A 22791-nucleotide genomic window follows, 5' to 3' on the forward strand; every position below is an offset into this window, starting at 1 on the left:
ATACATCACCTATCTCCATTCAAATGTTAAACACTACTTATTCCAAATTAAAAATGAAACCAAAATTACAAACTTCAACATAAAAAGTGTCACAACAAAATTATTTGCTAAATGAGTAAAGTTAGTTTTTTTAATGATTCTCTAAATGCATCTGTCTTCCATGGGTGTAAAGGAAAAAATTAGATAAAATTGGTATATTATTAGTATATATCTGTTCACATTAGAAGAATTTGAAAAATATATAATATCAAAAACCACATTAAATTTATGTTTAAGAGTAGTAATTAAGTGAATGACAACAGCCCAAATGTCCATATAGGAAATGAATTAATAAAAAAAAAATGTTGTATGTACATACAAAGGGATACTTTTCAACTTAGAACAGAAGGAAAATTCTAACACATGTTACAACATGAATAAATGTTGATGACATGATATTAAATGAAATTAGCCAAACACAAAAACACAAATTCTGTGTAATCCCACTTATCTAAAGATCCTATAATAGTCAATTGTATAGAGCCAGAATAACAGAATGGGGGTTGCCAGTTCCCAGGGACAGGGTGAAACAGAAAATTAATTTTAATGGGTACAGAGTTTCCATTTTAGATTATAAAGAGTACTGGGAATAGATATTGGTGATGGTTGCAGAATAATGTGAATATAAATAATATCACTGTAGTGACAGTACACTTGAAAATGGGGAATAAGATTGTAAGTTATTTTAAGAAACTTACCCAACATTCTGCAGTTATTAAAGTACAGATTGACTTTCAGCAAGTTTTATCATTTTTTCAAGAATGACAGAATTTAGACTATGGACTATGAGAAACAAACTGAAGACTTCAGCGGGGAGGGGGTGGGGGAAGGGGATAGACTGGTGATGGGTAGTAAGGAGGGCACGTATTGCATGGTGCACTGGGTGTTATAGGCAACTAATGAAGCATCAAACTTTACATCAGAATCAGGGGATGTACTGTATGGTGATTAACATAATATAATAAAATAAAATTAATTAAAAAGAAAAAAAAAGAATTTAGAAAAATGGAAATAAGAATTCTTCAGGTCAAATAAATGTGTTAGGAGGGTTTCAATGTCCTCCATGAGGGCAATAGAGAGATCCATCATTAGGGAATTTATACAGTTACTGAATGTGCAGAGTGCAAGTGTTACAGATATGAATGTGTAGAGGTACCAAAGCTTTGGGAAATGCAGTGAGAAGGAAGGGTATTTCTATAATGGTTTGCTTAGAAAAAAAAACAACTAAAACCCTGAAGTATAAACCTGCCAGTACAATGATGATGCTCAAGCAACAAAGTTAGAAACTGAGTGAGCATTTTGCACTGTCTTCTCTGTCTTGATTGGCATTCCAGTATCAGAGGTGTATGTAAATTATGGGCAAATGGAATGACCATAGAAGATGTGGATGCCAGTCATGCTATTTCATTAAGTTAGACCACATCTTTGATAGTGAATTAGCATCTTCATCACTTCAAGAATGATCCTATTCATTCAACAAGGGAGAAAAGTTTCAGTAATAGCAGATCATGGATGAAAGTACCTTTAGAGATTTAGATTCTCTTGGGAATGAAGAAGAAATATATTTACCTCTGTATTGGGTACTAATAAGCTTTATTTTCTCACCTCCCCAGAAAGGAATGTGTCTCTGTGACTTTCACAGGAAACAGTATCATTATACAAAATCCACTGATACAGTTAATGAAATGTTGCATTTGGTATCATAGTCTCGCATTGGGGAACATATCCTAAGATGATAATCATTATATTCAGCATGTAACTTGATAAAGTCAAACTAAATACACTAACAATTCCAAATGAAGTTATGCTTCTATCTACAGAGTAATTCCTTCTAGTCCCTACACCTGAGAATGTCAGTTCTCTTTTTTGGACATTAAAAATGCCTTCCCGAATTAATCAAATCAGGAAAATTACCCAATTTTGATTGGTTTCAATACATCATGCTATATTAGATATGCATAGCCCTCATTAATAATTACATAGTTTTTATATTGCTGAAGTCATTGATTTAATTCAGCTGCTAAGAATGTTGATTATGCATGATAAAAGCAAACACAAATGCCAATAACTAAGGGAATATTTTACTTCTTCTCCATTATGTTTACATCCTAGCACAAGACCTGCTGAAAACTTACTTTAAATTATCAAAAAATTTTATGCATTATGCCAATTAAGCAAACTAAAACTGAGAAGTGCTTATAGTGAAAATTTAAGGAAAGGGGTGAAATTAATTTTATGCCCAAGTTATAAAGAGTTTGCAAATCTCAGATGAGGATTTGGAATATATTTCAACATTTTCACAGAATTTTTTTAAAGACATCTCTCTGGCTTTCTCATCAATTTATTTTTTTATAATATTTTTTATTATGTTAGTTACCATAAAGTACATCCCTAGTTTTTGATGTAAATTTCCATGATTCATTACTCACAGAAATTCTTTTGATGAGAAATGTAATTGAAATAGAGAATTGTAAATGATGAAAGCTTTGCCCTCTGTTTCTTCATTTGCAGCATCACTCCTGTTTGAAATCATGAACATTTGGAACACCACCTCAGATTTCATTCTCCTAGGACTCTTTAATCACACAGGAGCCCAACTATTTCTCTCTGTGATGGTTCTGACAATTGCCTTTGCCTCTCTAGTAGGCAATGCCCTCATGCTTTTCCTGATTCACCAGGATGCCCGGCTCCACACACCCATGTACTTCCTACTGAGCCAACTCTCCCTCATGGACATGATGCTGGTCTCCACCATTGTGCCCAAAATGGCAGCTGACTATTTGACTGGCCAGAAGTCCATCTCCCCTGCTGGCTGTGGGTTGCAGATCTTCTTCTTCATGTCACTGGGAGGGGGTGAGTGCTTCCTCTTAAGCAGCCATGTCCTATGACCGCTATGTGGCTGTGTGCCACCCACTGAGATACCCCATTCTCATGAGCTGGCTACTATGCCTGAAAATGACTGTGGGGTCTTGGTTCCTGGGGGCAGCTGATGGGCTCATGCAGGCTGCTGCTACCCTGAGTTTTTCATTCTGTGATGCACATGAGATCAATCATTTCTTTTGTGAGGCCCCTACTCTGCTGCGTTTGGCTTGTGCTGACACAGTTGTTTTTGAGTATGTGATGTACATTTGCTGTGTATTAATGCTCCTGGTCCCATTTTCTCTCATCCTGATTTCCTATATTCTCATCTTTGCTGCAGTTCTCCAGATGCATTCTAGGGAAGCTCGCAAGAAGGCTTTTGCCACCTGCTCTTCACATCTCTGTGTGGTGGGACTATTTTATGGAGCTGCTATTTTCATCTACATGAGACCCAAATCCTATAGGTTAGCTAACCATGATAAAGTAGTATCAGCCTTCTACACTAATCTTCACTCCTTTGTTGAACCCCATCATCTACAGTCTGAGGAATAGTGAAGTCAAGGGAGCCCTGAGAAAGTGTATGGGTCGGTGTGCAGCCCTTAAGTCATGACTTACAGTCATTAGATTTGCCCCAAATTTCAAGCTTTAACAAAACTGTGTGTGGAACACCTAGGTGGCTCCTTTGGTTAAATATCTGCCTTTGGCTGTGGTAAAGATCAGAAGGTCCTGGGATGTGGTCCCTCATATCTCCTTGCTCAGCTGGGAGCCTGTTTCCCCCTCTGCCTGGTGGTCCGCCTGCTTGTGCTCTATCTCTCTGACAAATAAATAAATAAAATATTTAAAAAAACACTGTGTGAGATTTCATAGAGAAAGTTTATATATTCATTATATATATAACTGTTACTGTTTAATTTTAAAATGCAGACACACTTCTTTATTTCACATTTTATGTATAATCATTTTATTGTATTTAAAAATTAAGATCATTTTTCAAGTTATAGTCTAATTCCTGCCTGTAAATATGCATTGTAATATTAGCTTCTGGTTTCTAATTTAGTGATTCAAAACTGACATAGAAGACCCAGGGCTCTTCACAAGTGTCCTCCTTAAAGAGCATCACCTATTTAACCCTTTCCCCAACCTCTCATCCAGTTACCATCAGGTTGTTCTCTACAGGTCAGAGTTTGTTTCCTGATTTGCCTGTGTTTTTTTTTTCTTTTTATTTTGTTTCTTATATTCCACATGTAAGTAAAATCATGTGGTAATTTTCTTTCTCTGACTGACCTACTTCCCTAAGCATAATAATCTCTAGGTTAATCCATGTCTTTCCAAATGACAAGATTTCATTCTTTTTATGAGCAATTAACATTCCACCTCTCTTTTACCCATTAATCAGGAAAAGGACATTTGGGCTGATTCTATAATTTGAATGTTGCTGACAACTCTTCTATAAACATTGTGGTATATATATCTCTTTGTCAGTATTTTTCTATTGTTTGGGTAAACAATGAGTAGTGCAATTGCTGTTCTGTAGGGTAGCTCTATTTTTATCTTTTTGAGGACCCTTCATACTGTTTTCCAGAGTGGCTGCATCAGCTTGTATTTCCACCAACACTGCACGTTTTCCCCTTTCTCTACATCGTTGCTGACATCTCTTGTTTCCTATGTTGTTAATTTTAACACTTCTGACAGTTTTGAGGTGATATCTCATTGCAGTTTTGATTTGTATTTCCATGAAGATGAGTGATGGTGAGCATCTTTCATGTATTTACTGGATCTCTGTATGTCCTCTTTGGAAAAAAATCTAATCATGTATTTTGCCCATTTTTTTAACTGATTGTTTCTTCTGTGTTGTGTTTGGTAAGTTCTGTATAGATTTTGGATAGTAACACTTTTTCAGATACCCCATTTACAAATAACTTCTCCCATTCTGTAGGCTGCCTTTAACTCTTGTTAATTGTTTCCTTCACAATGAAGAAGGTTTTTATCTTGATGAATTCCCAATAGTCTATTTTTGCTTTTGTTTCTTTTGCCTAAGGAGACATATCTAGTAAGAAGTTGCAATGGCTGATGTCAAAGAGGTTACTGCCTGTGTGGTCCTCCAGGATCTTGATGTTTTATTTTGTCAAATTTAGGTCTTTCATCCATTTTGGATTTATATTTGTGGATGGTGTAAGAACGTGATCCAGTTTTATTTTTTTATTTGTTACTGTCCAGTGTTCGCAGAACCATTTGTTGAATTGACTGCCTTCTTTCCATTGTATATACCTTCTGATTTGTCAAAGATTGGTGGCCCATATACTTATGGGTACATCTCTGGATTTTCTATTCTGTTCCATTGATCTATGTGTCTGCTTTTGTGACAGTATCATTCTGTCTTGAATATAGTTTTGGAATATAGTTTGAGCAGGAATTGTGATGCTCCAGCTTTTCTTTTTCAGGATTGCTTTGGCTATTTGGAATCATTTTTGCTTCAACAAAAATTTTAAAAATTATTTGTTATAGCTCTGTGGAAAATTGCTGGTGTTATTTTAATTGGGTTAAAGTAAATGTGTATATATCTTTTTGTAATATAGGAATTGTAACAAAGATTTCTTGTTTGTTTTTGTTTTTGTTTTCTAATCCACATGCATGCAAAGTTTTTCCATTTCTTCATATCTTCTTTAATTTTTTTCATAAGTGTTCTAAAGTTTTCTGACCAAAGGTATTTTGACTGTTTAGGTTCATTCCCAGGTATTGTAATGGATGCAATTGCAAATGGGCTCAATTAATTTATTTATGCTTCTGCTGTTTCATTATTTGTGTATAGAATTGCAACAGATTCCTTCACATTGATTTATATCCTGCAACTTTGCTGAATTCATGTATTAGTTCTAGCAAATTATTGATGGAATCTTTCAGGTTATCTCCATAGAGTATCATGTCATCTGAAAGTAGTGGAAGTTTGACTTCTTCCTTGTAAAATTTGACGCCTTTTATTTCTTTTTGTTGTCTGATTGCTGAGGCTAAGACTTCCTGTACTATGTTCAATAGAAATGGTGATAGAAGACATCCTTGTCTTGTTGCTGATCATAGAGGAAAAGCTCTTAGTTTTTCCTCATTGAGGATGATGTTAATATGGATCTTTTGTATTTGGCTTTTATGATTTTGAGGTTTGTTCCCTCTTTACCTACTTTTTTTTTTTAAAGAATGGATGCTGTATTTTATCAAATGAATTTTTTTATTTCATTGATAGGATCATAGGGTTCTTTTCTTTTAGGTATGTGTTGTATCATGTTGATTGATTTTAAAATATTGAACCACCCCTGCAGCCCAGGAATAAATCCCAGGATCATGGTCAATAAGTCTTTTAATATACTGTTGGAATCAATTTGCTAGTATTTTATTGAGAATTCTTGCATGCATGTTCATCAGGGGTATTGGCCTGTAATTGTCCTTCCAGTGGGGTATTTATCTGGTTTTGGAATCAAGGTAATTCTGGCATTGTAGAATGAGTTTGGAAATTTCATTCCATTACTAATTTTTGGAACAGTTTGAGAAGAATAGGTATTAAATCTTCTTTAAATTTCCATGGAATTTTCCTAGGAAGAAATCTTTCCTTAGAATTTCATTTGTTGGGAGGTTTTCTTCTGCTGCTGCTGTTGTTGTTGTTGCTGCTGCTGCTGCTGTTTTTGTGGAGAGATTTTTGATTACTGATTCAATTTCTCTCCTAGTTATCAGTCTGTTCAAGTTTTCTATTTCTTCTGTTTCAATTTTGGCAATTTGTGTCTGTCCAAGCATTTATCTGTTTCTTCCAGATTGCCCAGTTTGTTGGCATATAATTTTTCATAATATTTCGTAATATTGTCTTATGATTATTTGTATTTCTTTCGTGTTTGTTGTGATCGGTCCTCTTTTGTTCATGATTTTATTTATTTGGGTCTTTTTTCTTTTTGATGAACCTGGGTAGGTGTTTATCATTATTATGAATCCTTTCAAAGAAAAATTTCTTAGTTTCATTGATCTGTTTTACTGTTTATTTTTGTTTCTATTTCATTTATTTCTGCTCAGTTTTTTAATAATAATTTTATTATGTTTTGTCCATCACCATACAGTATATTCTTAGTTTTTGATATAATGTTCCATGATTCATTATTTGCGTATAACAACCAGTGCTCTGTGCAATTTGTGCCCTCCTCAATACCCATCAGCAGCCTATCCCAATATCCCACCCCTCTCCCCTCTGAAGCCCTCAATTTGTTTCCCAGAGTCCACAATCTCTCATGGTTCATTCCCCCTTCTGCTCATTTTTTTTCCAATTATTTCCCACTTCTTCTGGCTTTTGGACTTATTTTGTACTTCTTTTCTTCCTCCTCTATGTGTAAGGTTAGGTTGTGTGTTTGAGACTTTTCTTGCTTCTTGAAGTAGGCCTGTATTGAAATATACTTCCCTCTTGGGACTGCCTTTACTCCATCACAAATGTTTTGGACAGTTGTGTTTTCATTTTCATTTCCTTCCATGCATTTTAAAATTTTTCTTCTTTAATTTCCTTGTTAAAACATTTGTTTGGTACAGGATCTTCTTTAACCACTATGTATTTGTGGTCTTTCCAATTTCTTTTTTCTTGCAGTTGACTTCAAGGTTCATAGCATTGTGGTCTGAAAATATGCATGATATGTTCTCTATCTCTTTGTACTTGTTGAGGTCTGGTTTGTGACATTGTATCTGATCTATTATGGAGAATGTTCCATGTCAAAAAGAATGACTATTCCACTGCTTTAGGATGAAAAGTTCTGAATATATCTATAAAGTCCATCTGGTTGAGTGTGTCGTTCAATGCCATTGTTTCCTTGTTGATTTTCTGTTTGATGAGCTGTCCATTATTGTAAGTGGGTTGTTAAATTCCCCTACTATTGTTTTATTATTATCAGTGAATTTCATCCTATTCATTATTACTTGGTTTATACATTTGTGTGATCCCACATTAGGGGCATAATTGTCTATAATTGTCAGGTCTTTTTGATGGATAGAACCTTAATTATGATGTAGTACCCATCTTCCTCTCCTGTTACAGTCTTTCATTAAAAGTCTTGTTTATTTGTTATAAGTATAGCTTCTCAGGCTTTATTGATGTCCATTCACATGATAGATGGCAATCCAGCCCGTAGCTTTCAATTTCAAGGTGTCTTCAGGCCCAAAAAGAGTGTTTTGTAGACAGCACATATATGGGTCTTTTTTTTCAATAATCCATTCTCTTACCCTATGTCTCTCGATCACTTAGTCCATTTACTGTCAGAGTGATCATTGATAGATATGACTTTAGTGCCATTGTATTATCTGTAAAGTTGGTATTGCTGGTGATGTGGTTGTTCTTTTATAGGTTTTGTTACTTTTGTTCCTTCTTTTGCACTCAGAGTCCCCTTTTGTATTTCTTACAGGACTGGCTTGATGGTCAGAAACTTTTATTAACTTTGTTTGTGTGGGATACTCTTTATCTCTCCTTTTATTGTGAATGACAGCCTTGATGGATAAAATATTCTTGGCTGCATATTTTCCCCATTAAGCAGCTTGAATATCACGCCACTCTCTTCTGGCCTGATAAATTTCTGTGGTGAGATCTGCTGAGGGCCTGAATGTCTTCCCTAGTAGGTTTGGGACCTTATTCCCTTGTCCATTCAGGATTCCTTCCTGGTCTGTGTATTTTGTGAGTTTGATTACCATATGTCTTGGTGTGGGCTGGCTTTTGTTGAATTTGATAGGAATTCGCTGAACCTCTAAGATTTTAACATATATTTCCTTCCCCAGATTAGGGAAGTTTTCAGTTATAATTTGTTCAAATAAACTTTTTACCCCCCATTTCCCTCTCTTATTCCTCTGGGACTCCTATGATATTAGTGATATTATGCTTTAAGGAGTGGTTCAGTTCCCCACATCTACATTTGTGATCTAATTCTTTCCATTCCCTCTTCTTTTCGGCTTCATTATTTTTGATAATTTTCTCTTCCATATCACTGATTTGTTACTCTGCTTCACCATATCCATTGTCAATGAATCCTTCAGTTTTGCATATCAGCTATATTCTTTTTTTTTTTTTATTGTGGCCTGACTGGTTTTTAGTTCTTTTGTCTCTGTAGTATGGGATTTTCTAGTGTCTACTATGCCTTTCATAAGCCCAACTAGAATCCCTATGATTTTTGTTTTATTTTATTTTATTTATTTATTATTTTTTATAATCATATTTTTATTATATTATGTTAGTCACCATACAGTACATCCCTGGTTTTTGATGTAAAGTTTGATGATTCATTAGTTGCTTATAACACCCAGTGCAACATGCAATATGTGCCTTCCTTACTACCCATCAGCAGCCTATCCCATTCCCCACCGCCTCCCCTCTGATTTTTGTTTTAAATTCTGTTTTTCGCATCTTACTTGTATCTGTTTTGAATAAAATTTTGGCCATGATTTCTTCTTGTTCTTTCTTTTGGGGCAAATTCCTGATTACATCACTTTGTCAAGTTCACTGTTTTTTGTGTGCATGAGTTTTATGAAAGTGTGTTATATTCCTGCTCCTGAGAATAATGGCTCTATTAAGAAAGTGCCCTATGCTGTTTAAGGCCTGGTGTCTCAGGAAGTGTTTCTAAGTGTGCACTTGGCTGTGCTGTTTTGGCTGCTCCTTCCCTTAAGTCAGTCATCTGCAGAACTCATCTTTTCCTGCAGTAGGGGGGGTGTTTTCACATTGTACACTGTGTGGAAGGTTTTAACTAAGTGTGTTTTGGTTTGTGTGTTATTAGAAACTAGATATAATTTCCCCTGGACCTGAAGCTTTGCCGCACTCTGTGACCAGTAGAGTTGGTGTGTTGAAGTGTTTTGTGCTGCTTTTCTGGTGTAGGGGCCTCCTGTGATGATTCTCACATCAATGTTCCCTAGGGGAGATGCATTTACAGGGCACAGGGGAGCAAGGCTTGGTGTAAATGTCTACAATATCCACTGTAGGGGGGCACATTTTTGCTCACAGACCTTAGTAAGTCCTGATGGGTGAAGTGAAAATGGCATCACCCTTGTCTATTGTCCCAGAGCAGGGAGTTTATGCCCACCACACTTCAGGAAGCCTGTATAGAAGGGCAAACAATGTCCTTCCTGTCTTGTTTCCCCAGCTTTCATTAGATCCCTCAATAACCCTGTCTCTTTCTGAGCTTTTTGCCTGCCAGGTGGCAAAGTACTCTTGTGCTTTATTTCAGGCATGTGTCTGGGTTTCAAACTTTCAGTTTTAGGAATCCAGCATAGTACAGTCTCATGCTGATCCTGGAGGAGAAGGTCTTGCCACAGTTTGGCTAGTGCTGATTTGTCTCAGAAAGGTAGTCACAGAAATCTACGGTAGTTTTAAGTTAAAGGTAACATACGGCAAAAAACTAACAGCATGTTTTGTTGTCCTTGGCAGGTGTCTTTTTTCCTATGCTAGTGAACTGGGCAGTGTGTTGATGCCCGTCACTCTAGGCCCCAAATACTCTGTGCCACCATTGCCAAATGCACTCCAAGAAGGGGAACATTTTCCCACCATGCAACCCAGGGAATCCTCAGACCTTTCGTCTGCCTCAAAGGCATCCACCATCCTTTCCAACAGGAGCACACCCGTGTGCCAAACACAAGCCTAGTAATGGTCCAGACTTCTAAAACTACAAACATTGAGTTGTGTTGCTTATAAAAATTTGTAGCAGTCAGCCCCTCTAGTTTTCCTAGTCAATGGTTTTCATAACACTTTTTCTTGTGCAATCCCCTGCCTATTTGCTGTCTCTCTCTCTACTCTCTCTGTGATCAGGGCTCCCTCCCCTTAGCAGAACCTACAATTCTTTTCTTCCCCAAATCAACTCTCTGTAGCTTCTACCTTCCAGGATGTCGCTATTTTTCTCTTTCCAGATGTACTTTTCTCTCAGTACTCGGATGGATTTTTTGTATGTTCAGAATGATTTGATATTTATCTAGGTGTGTTCAAGGTACAAGACAAGCTTAAGGTCCACCTAAAATTCTGCCATCTTAACTCCTTCTCATTTATTGCCAGTCTGATCTTAATTATTTCCTTCCTTATGTCAACTCTGGGGTGTTTGTTCCTTTTTCAGTTCCTTGATATATAAAATTAGATCACATATTTGAGGTCTTTCTTCTTTTTTAATAGAGGCGTTTTTTCAGTATAATGTTTACTAAGAAACACCTTTGCTGCATCCCATAAGTTGTGATGTTTTCCTTTTTCCCACTTTTGTATTTGCTTTAAAAATGTTTCATTTTCATGTTTATTTGATTTCATCATTGAACCATTAGTTGTTCTGGAGAGTGTTTTTTTTTTTTTTAACTTCCACATAGCTATGAATTTTTTGTCTTTCCTGTTTATATTGACTTTTAATTTTATAACATTGTAATCAGAAAAGAATATACTTGGTCTGATTTCAATGTCATTAAATTTCTTAATACTTTTCTGTGTCCTGTGATATTCCTATCCTAAGGAATATTCTGTGTACATTTGAGGAGAATGTGTATTTTGCTGCTCTTAAATGGAATGTTCTCTATGTGATTTTAGGCCCATTTTCTTTAAAGTATGATTCAAGACCAATGTTTCCTTATTTTCTTTCTGGATGTGCACCTATTGTTAAAGCAAAGTATTAAATTCCCCACTACTATTGTATTGTTTTCTATTTTTTTTGTTCCATCTCTGTTAATATTTGCTAATTGTATTTCAATGCTCCACAAAAACAGTATTCTTGTGTTCAAAATTCTGCAACATAATTGGAAACTATGTGAGGCAATTTAAGTGTTAATAAGCTTGGTTGTGGTAATCATTACACAATATATATTTATATCAAATCATATGTTGTATTTTTTAATTGTATATAATTATTTCTTGTCAATTATTCTTTAATAAATAAATAGTTTAAAAATGAAGAAAATATACCTTTAGGAAATTGATAATGTAGAATAGACACCAAGAATATGAGAAATAAAGTGATAAATTATATGAAATGAATTATCAAATATTTATTCTCCCTTTCAATTTTTCTTTTAATGTTTGGAGTAAAAAAGTCATTGTTTTTGTTACCATCACCTGCACAGACTGATATATGGCAATTGCTTGATAATCCATGATCAACATAATCAAAATCAACGGATGCAGTTTCTCTTTATTACTTACCTTAATTGGGTATTGTCATCTAATATTTTGCATACAATATGATAATATGGTATTGACGTATTGTAATGATTATGATTAATAAACTCATTGTAGGCCCAATAGAAAAGCAAAATGTAAAGAAAAAAACTTATGAACAAATTAAGGGAAGTAGATAAGCTATAATATATGGAATAATTTTAGAAGAAAATATTAAGCAAAACAACAAGAAATAATTATAATGAAGTAAAATAATGAGTATAATGAAAATTCTGAAATCAATAAATATTTTCCCTTAGTTTATATTTTATGGTAAAATTGTCAAATATTGAGACACAAGGCAAATATCAAAGTAGATTAAATAATAATTTTACTGTGTGAAAAATAAAACCTCAAACTTCACTTAATAAATTATACTCAAGAATAAACATATCAAAAATTTCAACTTTAATTCTATTTTAGGATATTTATTTTTGTTTCTATTTATTTTTTCCATTTCAGGATATTACAGCAAGGATTGTTTTAGGAAATAATTTTATAATTTATAAAAACTTTGTACTTATAGTACTCATGTTTATATCAATGATAATTTCTGTTGGTAAACATATAAGTACATCTATATGAATATATACATATAAATCTTTAATAGAGAAAATCATATTTGTTTTTTTCTGTGTTTATTTAAATTCCAGTTACTTGACATACAGTGTGATAGTAATTAACTTCAGGCATACAATTCAGTTATTCAACACTTACTACACTTGGTGCTCATCACAACAAGCGTGCTATTTAAAGAGTTAATATTTCTTCTCTTTGGGGATATGAACATTTCAAAAACTGAACAAATATGATTATCACATAGGAATGAAAGTGTGTATTTTATATATTACATGATTAAACAAGAGCCCATTTATGATATTTTTGATTCCAAAATATGTGATTTAACTTAAAGAAATGACAATTTTTTTTAAAGATTTTATTTATTTATTTGACAGAGATAGAGACAGCCAGCGAGAGAGGGAACACAAGCAGGGGGAGTGGGAGAGGAAGAAGCAGGCTCATAACGGAGGAGCCTGATGTGGGGCTCGATCCCATAACGCCGGGATCACGCCCTGAGCCGAAGGCAAACGCTTAACCGCTGTGCCACCCAGGCGCCCCAAGAAATGACAATTTTATCTTTTATCTTTAGTTATGGAACTATGCACTTTTTTCCTATCCCTTATTTAGCATATCTGGTTTGTATAGGTAATCATATATGAGTATGTCTACATACATATATACATTTATTTCATTTTAATGAAAGTGTTTTATTGTTTTGGATTCACATTTTAAAAACTTCAGTCTTCATTTTCTGAGGGCTCTCCCGAGGACCCTGGCAACATCTTTGTTTCACAGAGTGTATATGAACAGGTTGAACATGTCTGTGAGAGTGGTATAGAAGAGAGACCACTTCCCCTTGCTCATGGAAGTGGTACGACCTTGGTAGAAAGTATTTGATGATGGCAACCCCATGGAATAGGGACACAACAGTCATGTGAGAAGAGCAAGTAGTGAAAGTTTTCCTGAATGTCATGCTTTATCATATGCCTAGTACATTGCTCTGTATGCTTCCAAAACGAGCCAGTATGGTCGAGGTGGGAGGGAGGAGAAAAATCACACCACTAAAAAAAAAAAAAAAAAAAAAAGCAGCCCTTCTATTTTGAAGTGTCAGCACAGACAAGTTTTATTTTTTTTCTATTTTTTAATTTTTTTAAATTATATTATGTTAGTCACCATACAGTACATCCCTAGTTTTCGATGTAAACTTCCATGATTCATTACTTGCATATAACACCCAGTGCACCATACAATACATGCCCTTCTTAATACCCATCACCAGCCTATCCCATTCCCCCACCTCCCTCCCATCTGAAGCCCTCAGTTTGTTTCCCAGAATCCATAGTCTGTCATGGTTCATTCCTCCTTCTGTTAACCACTATGTCTGTATCTTTTGGGAAAATACCCAGAGTGCAATTGCAAGAAGGCGAAGAAGGGGGGGAGTACAAACAAGTTTTAATAGGGCTGGGATATCCTATCTCTCCCTCCCTCTTTCTCTCTCTCTCTGTCACTCTCTCTCTCTCTCTCTCTCTCACACACACACACACACACACACGCAAATGTTGGGTTTCTCTGGAAACAGAGTGATGGATAGTCAGAATATAGAGGACACGAATGATGGTATTGAGGAGTGTCTCCCAGGACACCAGCACTGGAGACATGCCAACCACCAGAGGCATGAGAATGGGGTAATATAGTGGGTTTCAGATGGCCACATTACAGTCATAAGTCATGACAGCTAGTAGTAAGCGCTCAGCTTTCATTAGAGTAATGAAGAGGAATAGCTGAATGTCACAAGTAATGAAGGAACTGTGGTGGTCCCCAGAGAGAAAATTCAGAGCATTTAACACAAGTGTAGAGATAGACAAGAGATCCATGAGCAGATGATACATGGAGCTGTGGAGAAGAGGATGAGCTTGAATGAGCATGATTATCATAGTGTTGCCAAAAAGGGCCAGGGGAAGTGCCAGCATGAGGAATAGGGAGAAGATCGAGGGAGCTCAAACCAATTTTATAAAAGTGTAGTTTGTATTGTTCCATATTATTATAAATGCTACCTATATTTAGTTTCTAAACTTACTTTAAATAATACCAAAATGTAAATAACTGACTTAACAGAGGAAACAAACAAACAAACAAATAAGTAGCTCCTGTATGTATAGGTAGATAGCTTTGATAGCTTTTTTTAGTACCTTGTTTTGGAACACTTCACAGAATTCACAACACTCTGGAACAAATAGTGACAGGAATAGCATCTTTTGTATTTATCTGTCACTACACAACTCATAGCAGAGAAACTGAAATGGAAGTTAGCTGACAGCACTGGTTGAGTGAGGGATTAAATGTACTGGAGGATCCACAGATACATTCCACATAGTTCCTGGACTGAATCAACTAGACTTCAATATCAACATACATAAAATTGTGCCTGGAGTCTTAGAAAACTTAGATAACCTTTCTAGTATTAAATATGCCAGAATGATTGTGTCCTTTATAGGTCTTCTACAGGTCATGATCCCAGGCCCTTGGGATTGAGCCCTGAGTCAGCCTTCCTGATGTTCAGCAGAAGGTCTGCTTCTCCCGCTGCCTCTGCCCCTCCCCCATTCATGTTCTCTCTCTCTCTCTCTCTCTGCTTTCTCTCTCTCAATAAATAAATAAAAATTTTTTATTATGTTATGTTAGTCACCATACAGTACTTCATTAGTTTTTGATATAGTGTTCCATGATTCATCATTCATATATAACTGTGTGCCTTCCTTAATACCCATCACGCTGCTATCCAATCCCCCCATCATCTTCTCTTCTGAAACCCTCAGTTTCTTTCCCAGAGTCCATAGTCTCTCATGGTTCATCCCCCCCCTTTGTTTCCCCCCCTTTATTTTTCCTTTCCTTCACCTAATGTTCTCCATGCTATTCCTTATGGACACATATAAGTGAAACCATAAAATAATTGACTTTCTCTGCTTGACTTGTTTCACTTAGCATAATCCCCTCCAGTTCCATCCATGTCAATGCAAATGGTGGGTTATTCATCATTTCTGATGGCTGAGTAGTATTCCATTGTATAGACCAACCTTTATACAATCTTTATACAACCAATCTATATACAATTCCATTGTATAGACCAATTCCATTTTATAGACCACATCTTCTTTATCCATTCATCTGTTGAAGGACATCTCAGCTCCTTCCACACTTTGGCTATTGTAGACATTGTTGCTATGAACATTGGGGTGCATGTGCCCCTTATTTTCAGTGCATCTGTATCTTTAGGATAAATACACAGTAGTGCAATTGCTGGGTCATAGGGTAGTTCTATTTTTAACATCTGGAGGAAACTAAATACTGTTTTCTAAAGTAACTGTACCACCTTGCATTCCCACCAACAGTGTAAGAGCGTTCCCCTTTCTCCACATCCTCTCCAACATTTGTTGTTTCCTGTTTTGTTAATTTTTGTCACTTTGTTAATTTTGCCAAGGTGGTATCTCAATGTGGTTTTGATGTGAATTTCCCTGATAGCTAATAATGTTAAACATTTTCATGTGTCTCTTAGCCATTTGGATGTCTTCTTTGGAGACATGTCTGTTCATGTCTTCTCCCCATTTCTTGACAGGCTCATTTGGTTTTTGGGTGTTGAGTTTGAGAAGTGCTTTATAGGTCTTGGATACCAGCCCTTTATCTGCAGTGTCATTTTCAAGTATCTTCTTCCATTCTGTGGGTTGCCTTTTAGTTTTGTTGACTGTTTCCTTTGTTGTGCAGAAGCTTTCTATCTTGATGAAGTCTCAAAAGTTCATTTTTGCTTTTGTCTCCTTTGCCTTTGGAGATGTGTCTTGAAAGAACTTGCTGTGGCCGATGTTGAAGAGATTACTGCCTATGTTCTCCTCTAGGATTTTGATGGATTCCTGTCTCACATTGAGGTTTTTCATCCATTTAGAGTTTATCTTTGTGTATAGTGTAAGAGATTGGTCCAGTTTCCATTCTTCTGCATATAGCTGTCCAATGTTCCCAGCACCATTTATTGAAGAGACTGTCTTTTTTCCACTGGATGTTTTTTCCTGCTTTGTCAAAGATTAGTTGACCATAAAGTTGAGGGTCCATATCTGAAGTCTCTATTCTGTTCCATTGGTCTATGTGTCTGTTTTTGTGCCAGTACCATGCTGTCTTGGTGATTGCAGCTTTGTAATATATCTTGAAATCAGGCAACATGATGGCCCCAGGTTTGTTTTTCTTTTCCAATGTTTCCTTGATGATTTTCTGATTCTATATAAATTTTAGGATTTTTTGTTCCAGTTCTTTGAAAAATGTCATTGGTCTAAAAAACTTTTAAAAAATTAAATTCACCTGGTTTTCTCAACCTTTTAACTCAGTAGGCAAAGATAACTGCAGATATTGTGTAGTAAAACAAGAATTGCAAAAAAAATACTATAAAGTTCTCTAAAATGATCCCTTTATATCTAACAGGACATAACATTTATGTATATCTCACTTTACACAGTGACATAACATATATTTTATTAGATTCACTGGCATATTTGATTGATTTATTTAAATAAATTACACAAGGTATGTAATATGTTATTTATTCTAAAATATCTATTACTGATTCCAATGATTACCCACTAGATATTTTCTCAGTTTTCTCCTAAACATTTAAAGCTAATTAAATGACCTTAATACCAAAATGTTCCAATGTAGCTTTGATAAAACTTGATATGTATATATATATATATATATATATATATCACCCAATATATTAACAAAAAAGAAGAAAACATTAAACTTGGTTGCCATGTTTCTCAATTACCACAAAAATCTCCCCATTTTACAAAAGGGAGATGAAAAAGAATAACATAAAACAAGAGAAATTATTTCATATATGCCTGAAGAAAAAATGATGAAAATAATTATAGTTAAGATATTGTTCATGTATCATTAAAATAATAGTTTATGGGTATCTACTGAACTTTACTGCTTTCAGCTTTAAAAAATATTTTCAGGAAAGACTCACCACTGAAGATAGATTCCTGGAAAATATTAATATTTAACATGTCATTCTTACACAATAACGATTGTTGTGTTCCATCTTGGATTTGTGGCATTATAAATCTTTGAATAATATAAAAATAGATTTTCAATTCAGGCATGAAAATCTCCTTTATTATATAAAATGGCTAAAAATGCCAGCTACCACCCAACTACATTGTTTTTTAACTCAATAAAATATGGTAATAGTATTTTATAAATGTATAAATTATATTAAATAGACATGTGTTTGAGTTTTCTTCTAGATACAAGTTTAGAGCATCATATTTTTTGGATCCTCGTGTTTTTAACAGCACATTAAATCATAACTGATTCATTCGAACTGATTTGTGAAAATACTCCTGCTTACTCACATAATCAAAATTACCACTTCTTATAAAATTCTGTCAACACATTTCTTCTTTCTTCCTATATCAGAAACTCACAGCCCTCCCAAACAAACAAAGTGAAATACCTTTAAATCATTACTTCAATACATTAAAGGTAATTTACTGTTCTACATGCAGTACTCAGAGAGGATGAACCCAGTCTGCTCCTCTGACCCCGTAGGTTAAAATTTGCAAAAATTATCTTGCTGTTCTTCATGATTTCAAAGAAATGTTTACAGATATGTCACATATATGTGAGGACTCTATCCTGGATAATATCAACTGTCATGTAATCTGTGATCAAAAATTTAAGTGAATTATAGTTCATTTAAAAAAAAAACCATGATGAAATGAGGTATTTTCTTAGGCTCCAGTGGTGGTTCAATATTTAAAAATCAATGAACATAGTACAACACATTACTAAAAGAAAGGATAAGAACCATATTATCCAATCAGGAGATGCAGAAAAATATTTTGAAAAAATAGAGCATCCATTCTTGACAAAAAACAACAACGTTGGTATAGAGGGAACATTCCTCAAAATCATAAAGTCCATATATGGAAGATTGACAGCTGATATTATCCCAATAAGGAAAACCTGAGAGCTTTTCCTCTATGGTCAGAAACAAAAAGTAGTGTCCACTATCACCATTACTATTTAACATACTCCTGGAAGTCTTAAGTTGTGAAACACTAAATACTACACCTCAGAGTAGTATTTCACTGTGTGTGTTATCTAGCATAATTTAAATAAAATCTTGATTAAAATGAATGATTTAAAAAAGAGTAAAGTGATTATACATAAAAAAAGTGAAACATACAGTTGTGTCTGCTTTTCAAAGTAAAACAGTAACAGTCACAGTTATAATATATACATAACTTTTCTCTAGGAAACCTCACCCAATAACTTTTGTACAGGATTGAAATTTGGAGCAAGTCAATGTTACCTTAGTCGTGACTTAAGGTACCACACTGACTCATGCACTTTACCAGAGCTCCTTTCACGTCACTGTTTCTTAGACTGTAGATAAGCGGGTTCAACACAGGGGTGAATATAGTATAGAAAACTGACACTAGTTTATCATAATTAGCTGACCTATAGGATTTGGGTCTCATGTAGATAAAAATAGCAGCTCCATAAAAGAGTCCCACCACACAGAGATGTGAGGAGCAGGTGGCAAAAGCCTTCTTGCGGGCTTCTCTAGAACGCATCTGGAGAACTGCTGCAAGGATGAGACTATAGGAAATCAGGATGAGAGAAAATGGGACCAGGAGCATTAATACACATCAAACGTACATCACATACTCAAAAGCAAATGTGTCAGCACAAGCCAAACGCAGCAGAGTAGGGGCCTCACAAAATAAATGATCAATCTCATGTGCGTCACAGAATGGAAAACTCAGGGTAGCAGCAGCCTGCATGAGCCCATCACCTGCCCCCAGGAACCAAGACCCCATAGTCATTTTCAGGCATAGTTGCCAGCTCATGAGAATGGGGTATCTCAGTGGGTGGCACACAGCCACATAGCGGTCATAGGACATGGCTGCTAAGAGGAAGCAGTCACCCCCTCCCAGTGACATGAAGAAGAAGATCTGTAACCCACAACCAGCTGGGGAGATGGACTTCTGGCCAGTCACATACTCAGCTGCCATTTTGGGCACAACGGTGCAGACCAGCATCATGTCCATGAGGGAGGGTTGGCTCAGTAGGAAGTACATGGGTGTGTGGAGCCCGGCATCCTGGTGAATCAGGAAAAGCATGAGGGTATTCCCTACTAGAGAGGTGAAGGCAATTGTCAGAACCATCACAAAGAGAAATGGGTGGACTTCTGTGCGATTAAAGAGTCCTAGGAGAATGAAATCTGAGGTGGTGTTCCAGATGTTCATGATTTCATACACGAGTGACACTGGAAATGAAGAAACAGAGGGAAGAGCTTTCATCATTTACAATGCTCTATTTCAATTACATTTCTTAAAACAATGTGTGTGAAAATGTTGGAATATATTCTATATCTTTCATCTGCAATTTGAAAAAACTTTTTAACTTGGGCATAAAATTAATTTCACCTTTTTCATTAAATTTTCATTAAACACTTCTCAATTTTAGTTTGTTTAATTGGTATAATGAATACAATTTCTTCATAAATTGAAGTAAGTTGTCAGCAGGTCTTGTGCTACATGATATCTACATAGTGGAGAAAAAGTAAAAATTTACCTGTGTAATTGACATTTGTGTTTGCTGTTATCATTCATAATCAACAACATTCTTAGCAGCTGAATTAAATCAATATCTTCAGCAATATAAAATATATGTACTTATTATTGAGGGCTATGCATTTATAATATATCATGATGTACTGAAATCAACCAATATGTATAATATTCCTGACACTGTTTAATCTGGGAAGAGATTTTTACTTTCCAAAGAAGAGAAGCTACATTCCATAGTGTAGGGATTAAAAGGAATTAATCTGGAGATAGAAGCATAACTTCATTTGGAATTGTGTCCATTTAGTTTGACTTTATCAAGTTACACACTGAATACAATGATGACCATCTTAGAATATGTACTGTATGGTGACTAACATAATATAATAAAAAACATTAAAATGTAAACAAAAAAAAAAGAATATGTTCCCCAATGCAAGACTATGATACTAAATGCAATGTTTCATTGACTGTATAAAGGGATTTTGTATAATCATTCTGTTTCTCCTGAAAATCACCGACATGATCTTTTGGGGGAAATGAGAAAATAAATCTTATCAGTACCCAATACAGAGATAAATGTATTTCTTCTTCAGTCCCAAGAAAATCTAAATCTACAAAGGCATTTTCACCCCTGATCTGCCAGTACTGAAACTGGTCTAGCTGGTTGAATGAACAGGATCATACTTGAAGAGATGAAGGTACTAATTCAATATCTGTGGTACATTCTAATTCGATGAAATGGCATGGCAAGAGTCAACCTCTTCTGTGGTCATTCTATTTGCCCACAATTTACATGTGCCTCTGATACTGGAATGCCAATCACGACAAAGAAGACAGTGCACAAACCTCGCTCAATCCCTACCTCTGTTGCGTGAGCATCACCATTGTCCTGGCAGCTTAATACTTCAGCGTTTTAGTTGGCTGTTTCAAAGTTAACATTATAGAAACACACTTCCTCCTACTGCATTTCCCAACACTTTGTTGTCTGCACACCCTCGTATCTGTACACTTGCACTCTGCACACCTAGTAACTGTATACACTCCATAGTTATGGATCTCTCTACTGCTTTCCTGAAGGACATCAAAACCCTACTAACACATTTCTTTGATTTGAAGAATTCTATTTCCATTATTCTAAACTCTCATTCTTGAAAAAATTATAAAACTTAAAACTTACTAATGTCAATCTGTACTATTATAAGTGCACAGTGTTGGGTAAGTTTATTAAAATCATGTTTGCTCTCTTATTACCTATTTTTAAATAACTGTCACTACAGTGACATTATGTACATTCACATTATTCTGCAACAATCAGCAATATATAACACCTGACTCTTCATAATCTAAAATGGAAACTCTGTACCCATAAAAAATGATTTCTTTTTCTCCCTGTCCTTGGGACCTGGCAACTCCCATTCTGCTAATCTGGCTGTATAGAGTTGACTACTTACTATAGGATCTTTAGTTTAGTGGAATTACACAGAATGTGTCTTTTGGTGATTTTTTTTTTTTTACTTAACAATATGTCCTCAATATTTATTTTGTACCTTGTGTCAGAATTTCTTTCCATTCTAAATGATAATACTACACACACACACACACACACACACACACACACGATTACTTTATTAACTCAATCCATCTATGGACATTAAGACTGCTATCATTCACTTTATTGCATATTGAAAGATGACTCTAATGGGATTTTTGATTTTTAAAATTTTTTAATGTGAACAGATATAGCTTAATAATATAGCAATTTGAGCTAGTTTCCCCCCCCTTTATATACTTTCAAAAGAGATTCATTTAGAGAATCATTACAAACATTTTAGCAAATACTTTTTCTTAGGATAATTTTTTCTGGTGAAGTTTATAAATTTGGGTTTCTTTTAAATTTGTAATTAGTGTGTTTAACTTTTGAAAGGAGACAAGTTATGTATCTATACATTATTTTAAGATGAAATATATGTGTAAAATGTCATCATTGTGGATCTAATTGTCTAGTCAACCTGTTATTTGTTTATAGTATTTACTAGTAAAATCAACTAAAGGTGTCACTTAAATAAAATCAGTGGTAGGAAATTATATTTTCCAAGAAGCAATAATGTTAAACCATTTCTTGTATTAAAATTCTTAACTATTATAACTAACTATGTTAGCTAACTGGAATTTAAATATCAACTTTAAGAAATAATATATGTAAGAATCACATCCATAATTATAAAATTAAAAAAAATCTCATGGGATCGTTGATGGAAAACACTGTCTCTGTAAAAATGTGAGATAATATAACTGCTTAATCCATGTGAGCTGTAAGAAGTGTCATTTATTTGTTTTGGAGGGAAGCACATTGTAAATTACAGTTAAACTTCTGCCTTTGGATTTTGAATTTTATCAAAGTGACAATCACAACTCTGATTTAGAATATTATTGATGACCTGAGTGAAAACTACATTAAGTAAAGCTATATTATTTTTGGGGAAAAACTACAGGATCCAAGCTGAGTCTGAGAAGTACATTACAGACAGGTAGTATATC

General features: G+C 35.0%; 1 protein-coding gene and 1 pseudogene across 1 annotated transcript; one reads left to right on the forward strand and one right to left on the reverse strand.

The window, feature by feature from the left end:
* Positions 1-2513: 2513 nt before the first annotated feature.
* Positions 2514-3508, forward strand: LOC100472143 (olfactory receptor 2T8). Its single transcript, XM_002929137.4, is given in 3 exon segments — positions 2514-2909; positions 2911-3402; positions 3404-3508. Coding segments are annotated over 3 exon segments (993 nt in total).
* A 15482-nt stretch (positions 3509-18990) lies between these two features.
* Positions 18991-19986, reverse strand: LOC100471895 (annotated as a pseudogene).
* Positions 19987-22791: the final 2805 nt, after the last annotated feature.

This window comes from Ailuropoda melanoleuca, unplaced genomic scaffold, assembly GCF_002007445.2.
Source record: "Ailuropoda melanoleuca isolate Jingjing unplaced genomic scaffold, ASM200744v2 unplaced-scaffold7480, whole genome shotgun sequence".
Lineage (NCBI taxonomy): Eukaryota > Metazoa > Chordata > Mammalia > Carnivora > Ursidae > Ailuropoda > Ailuropoda melanoleuca.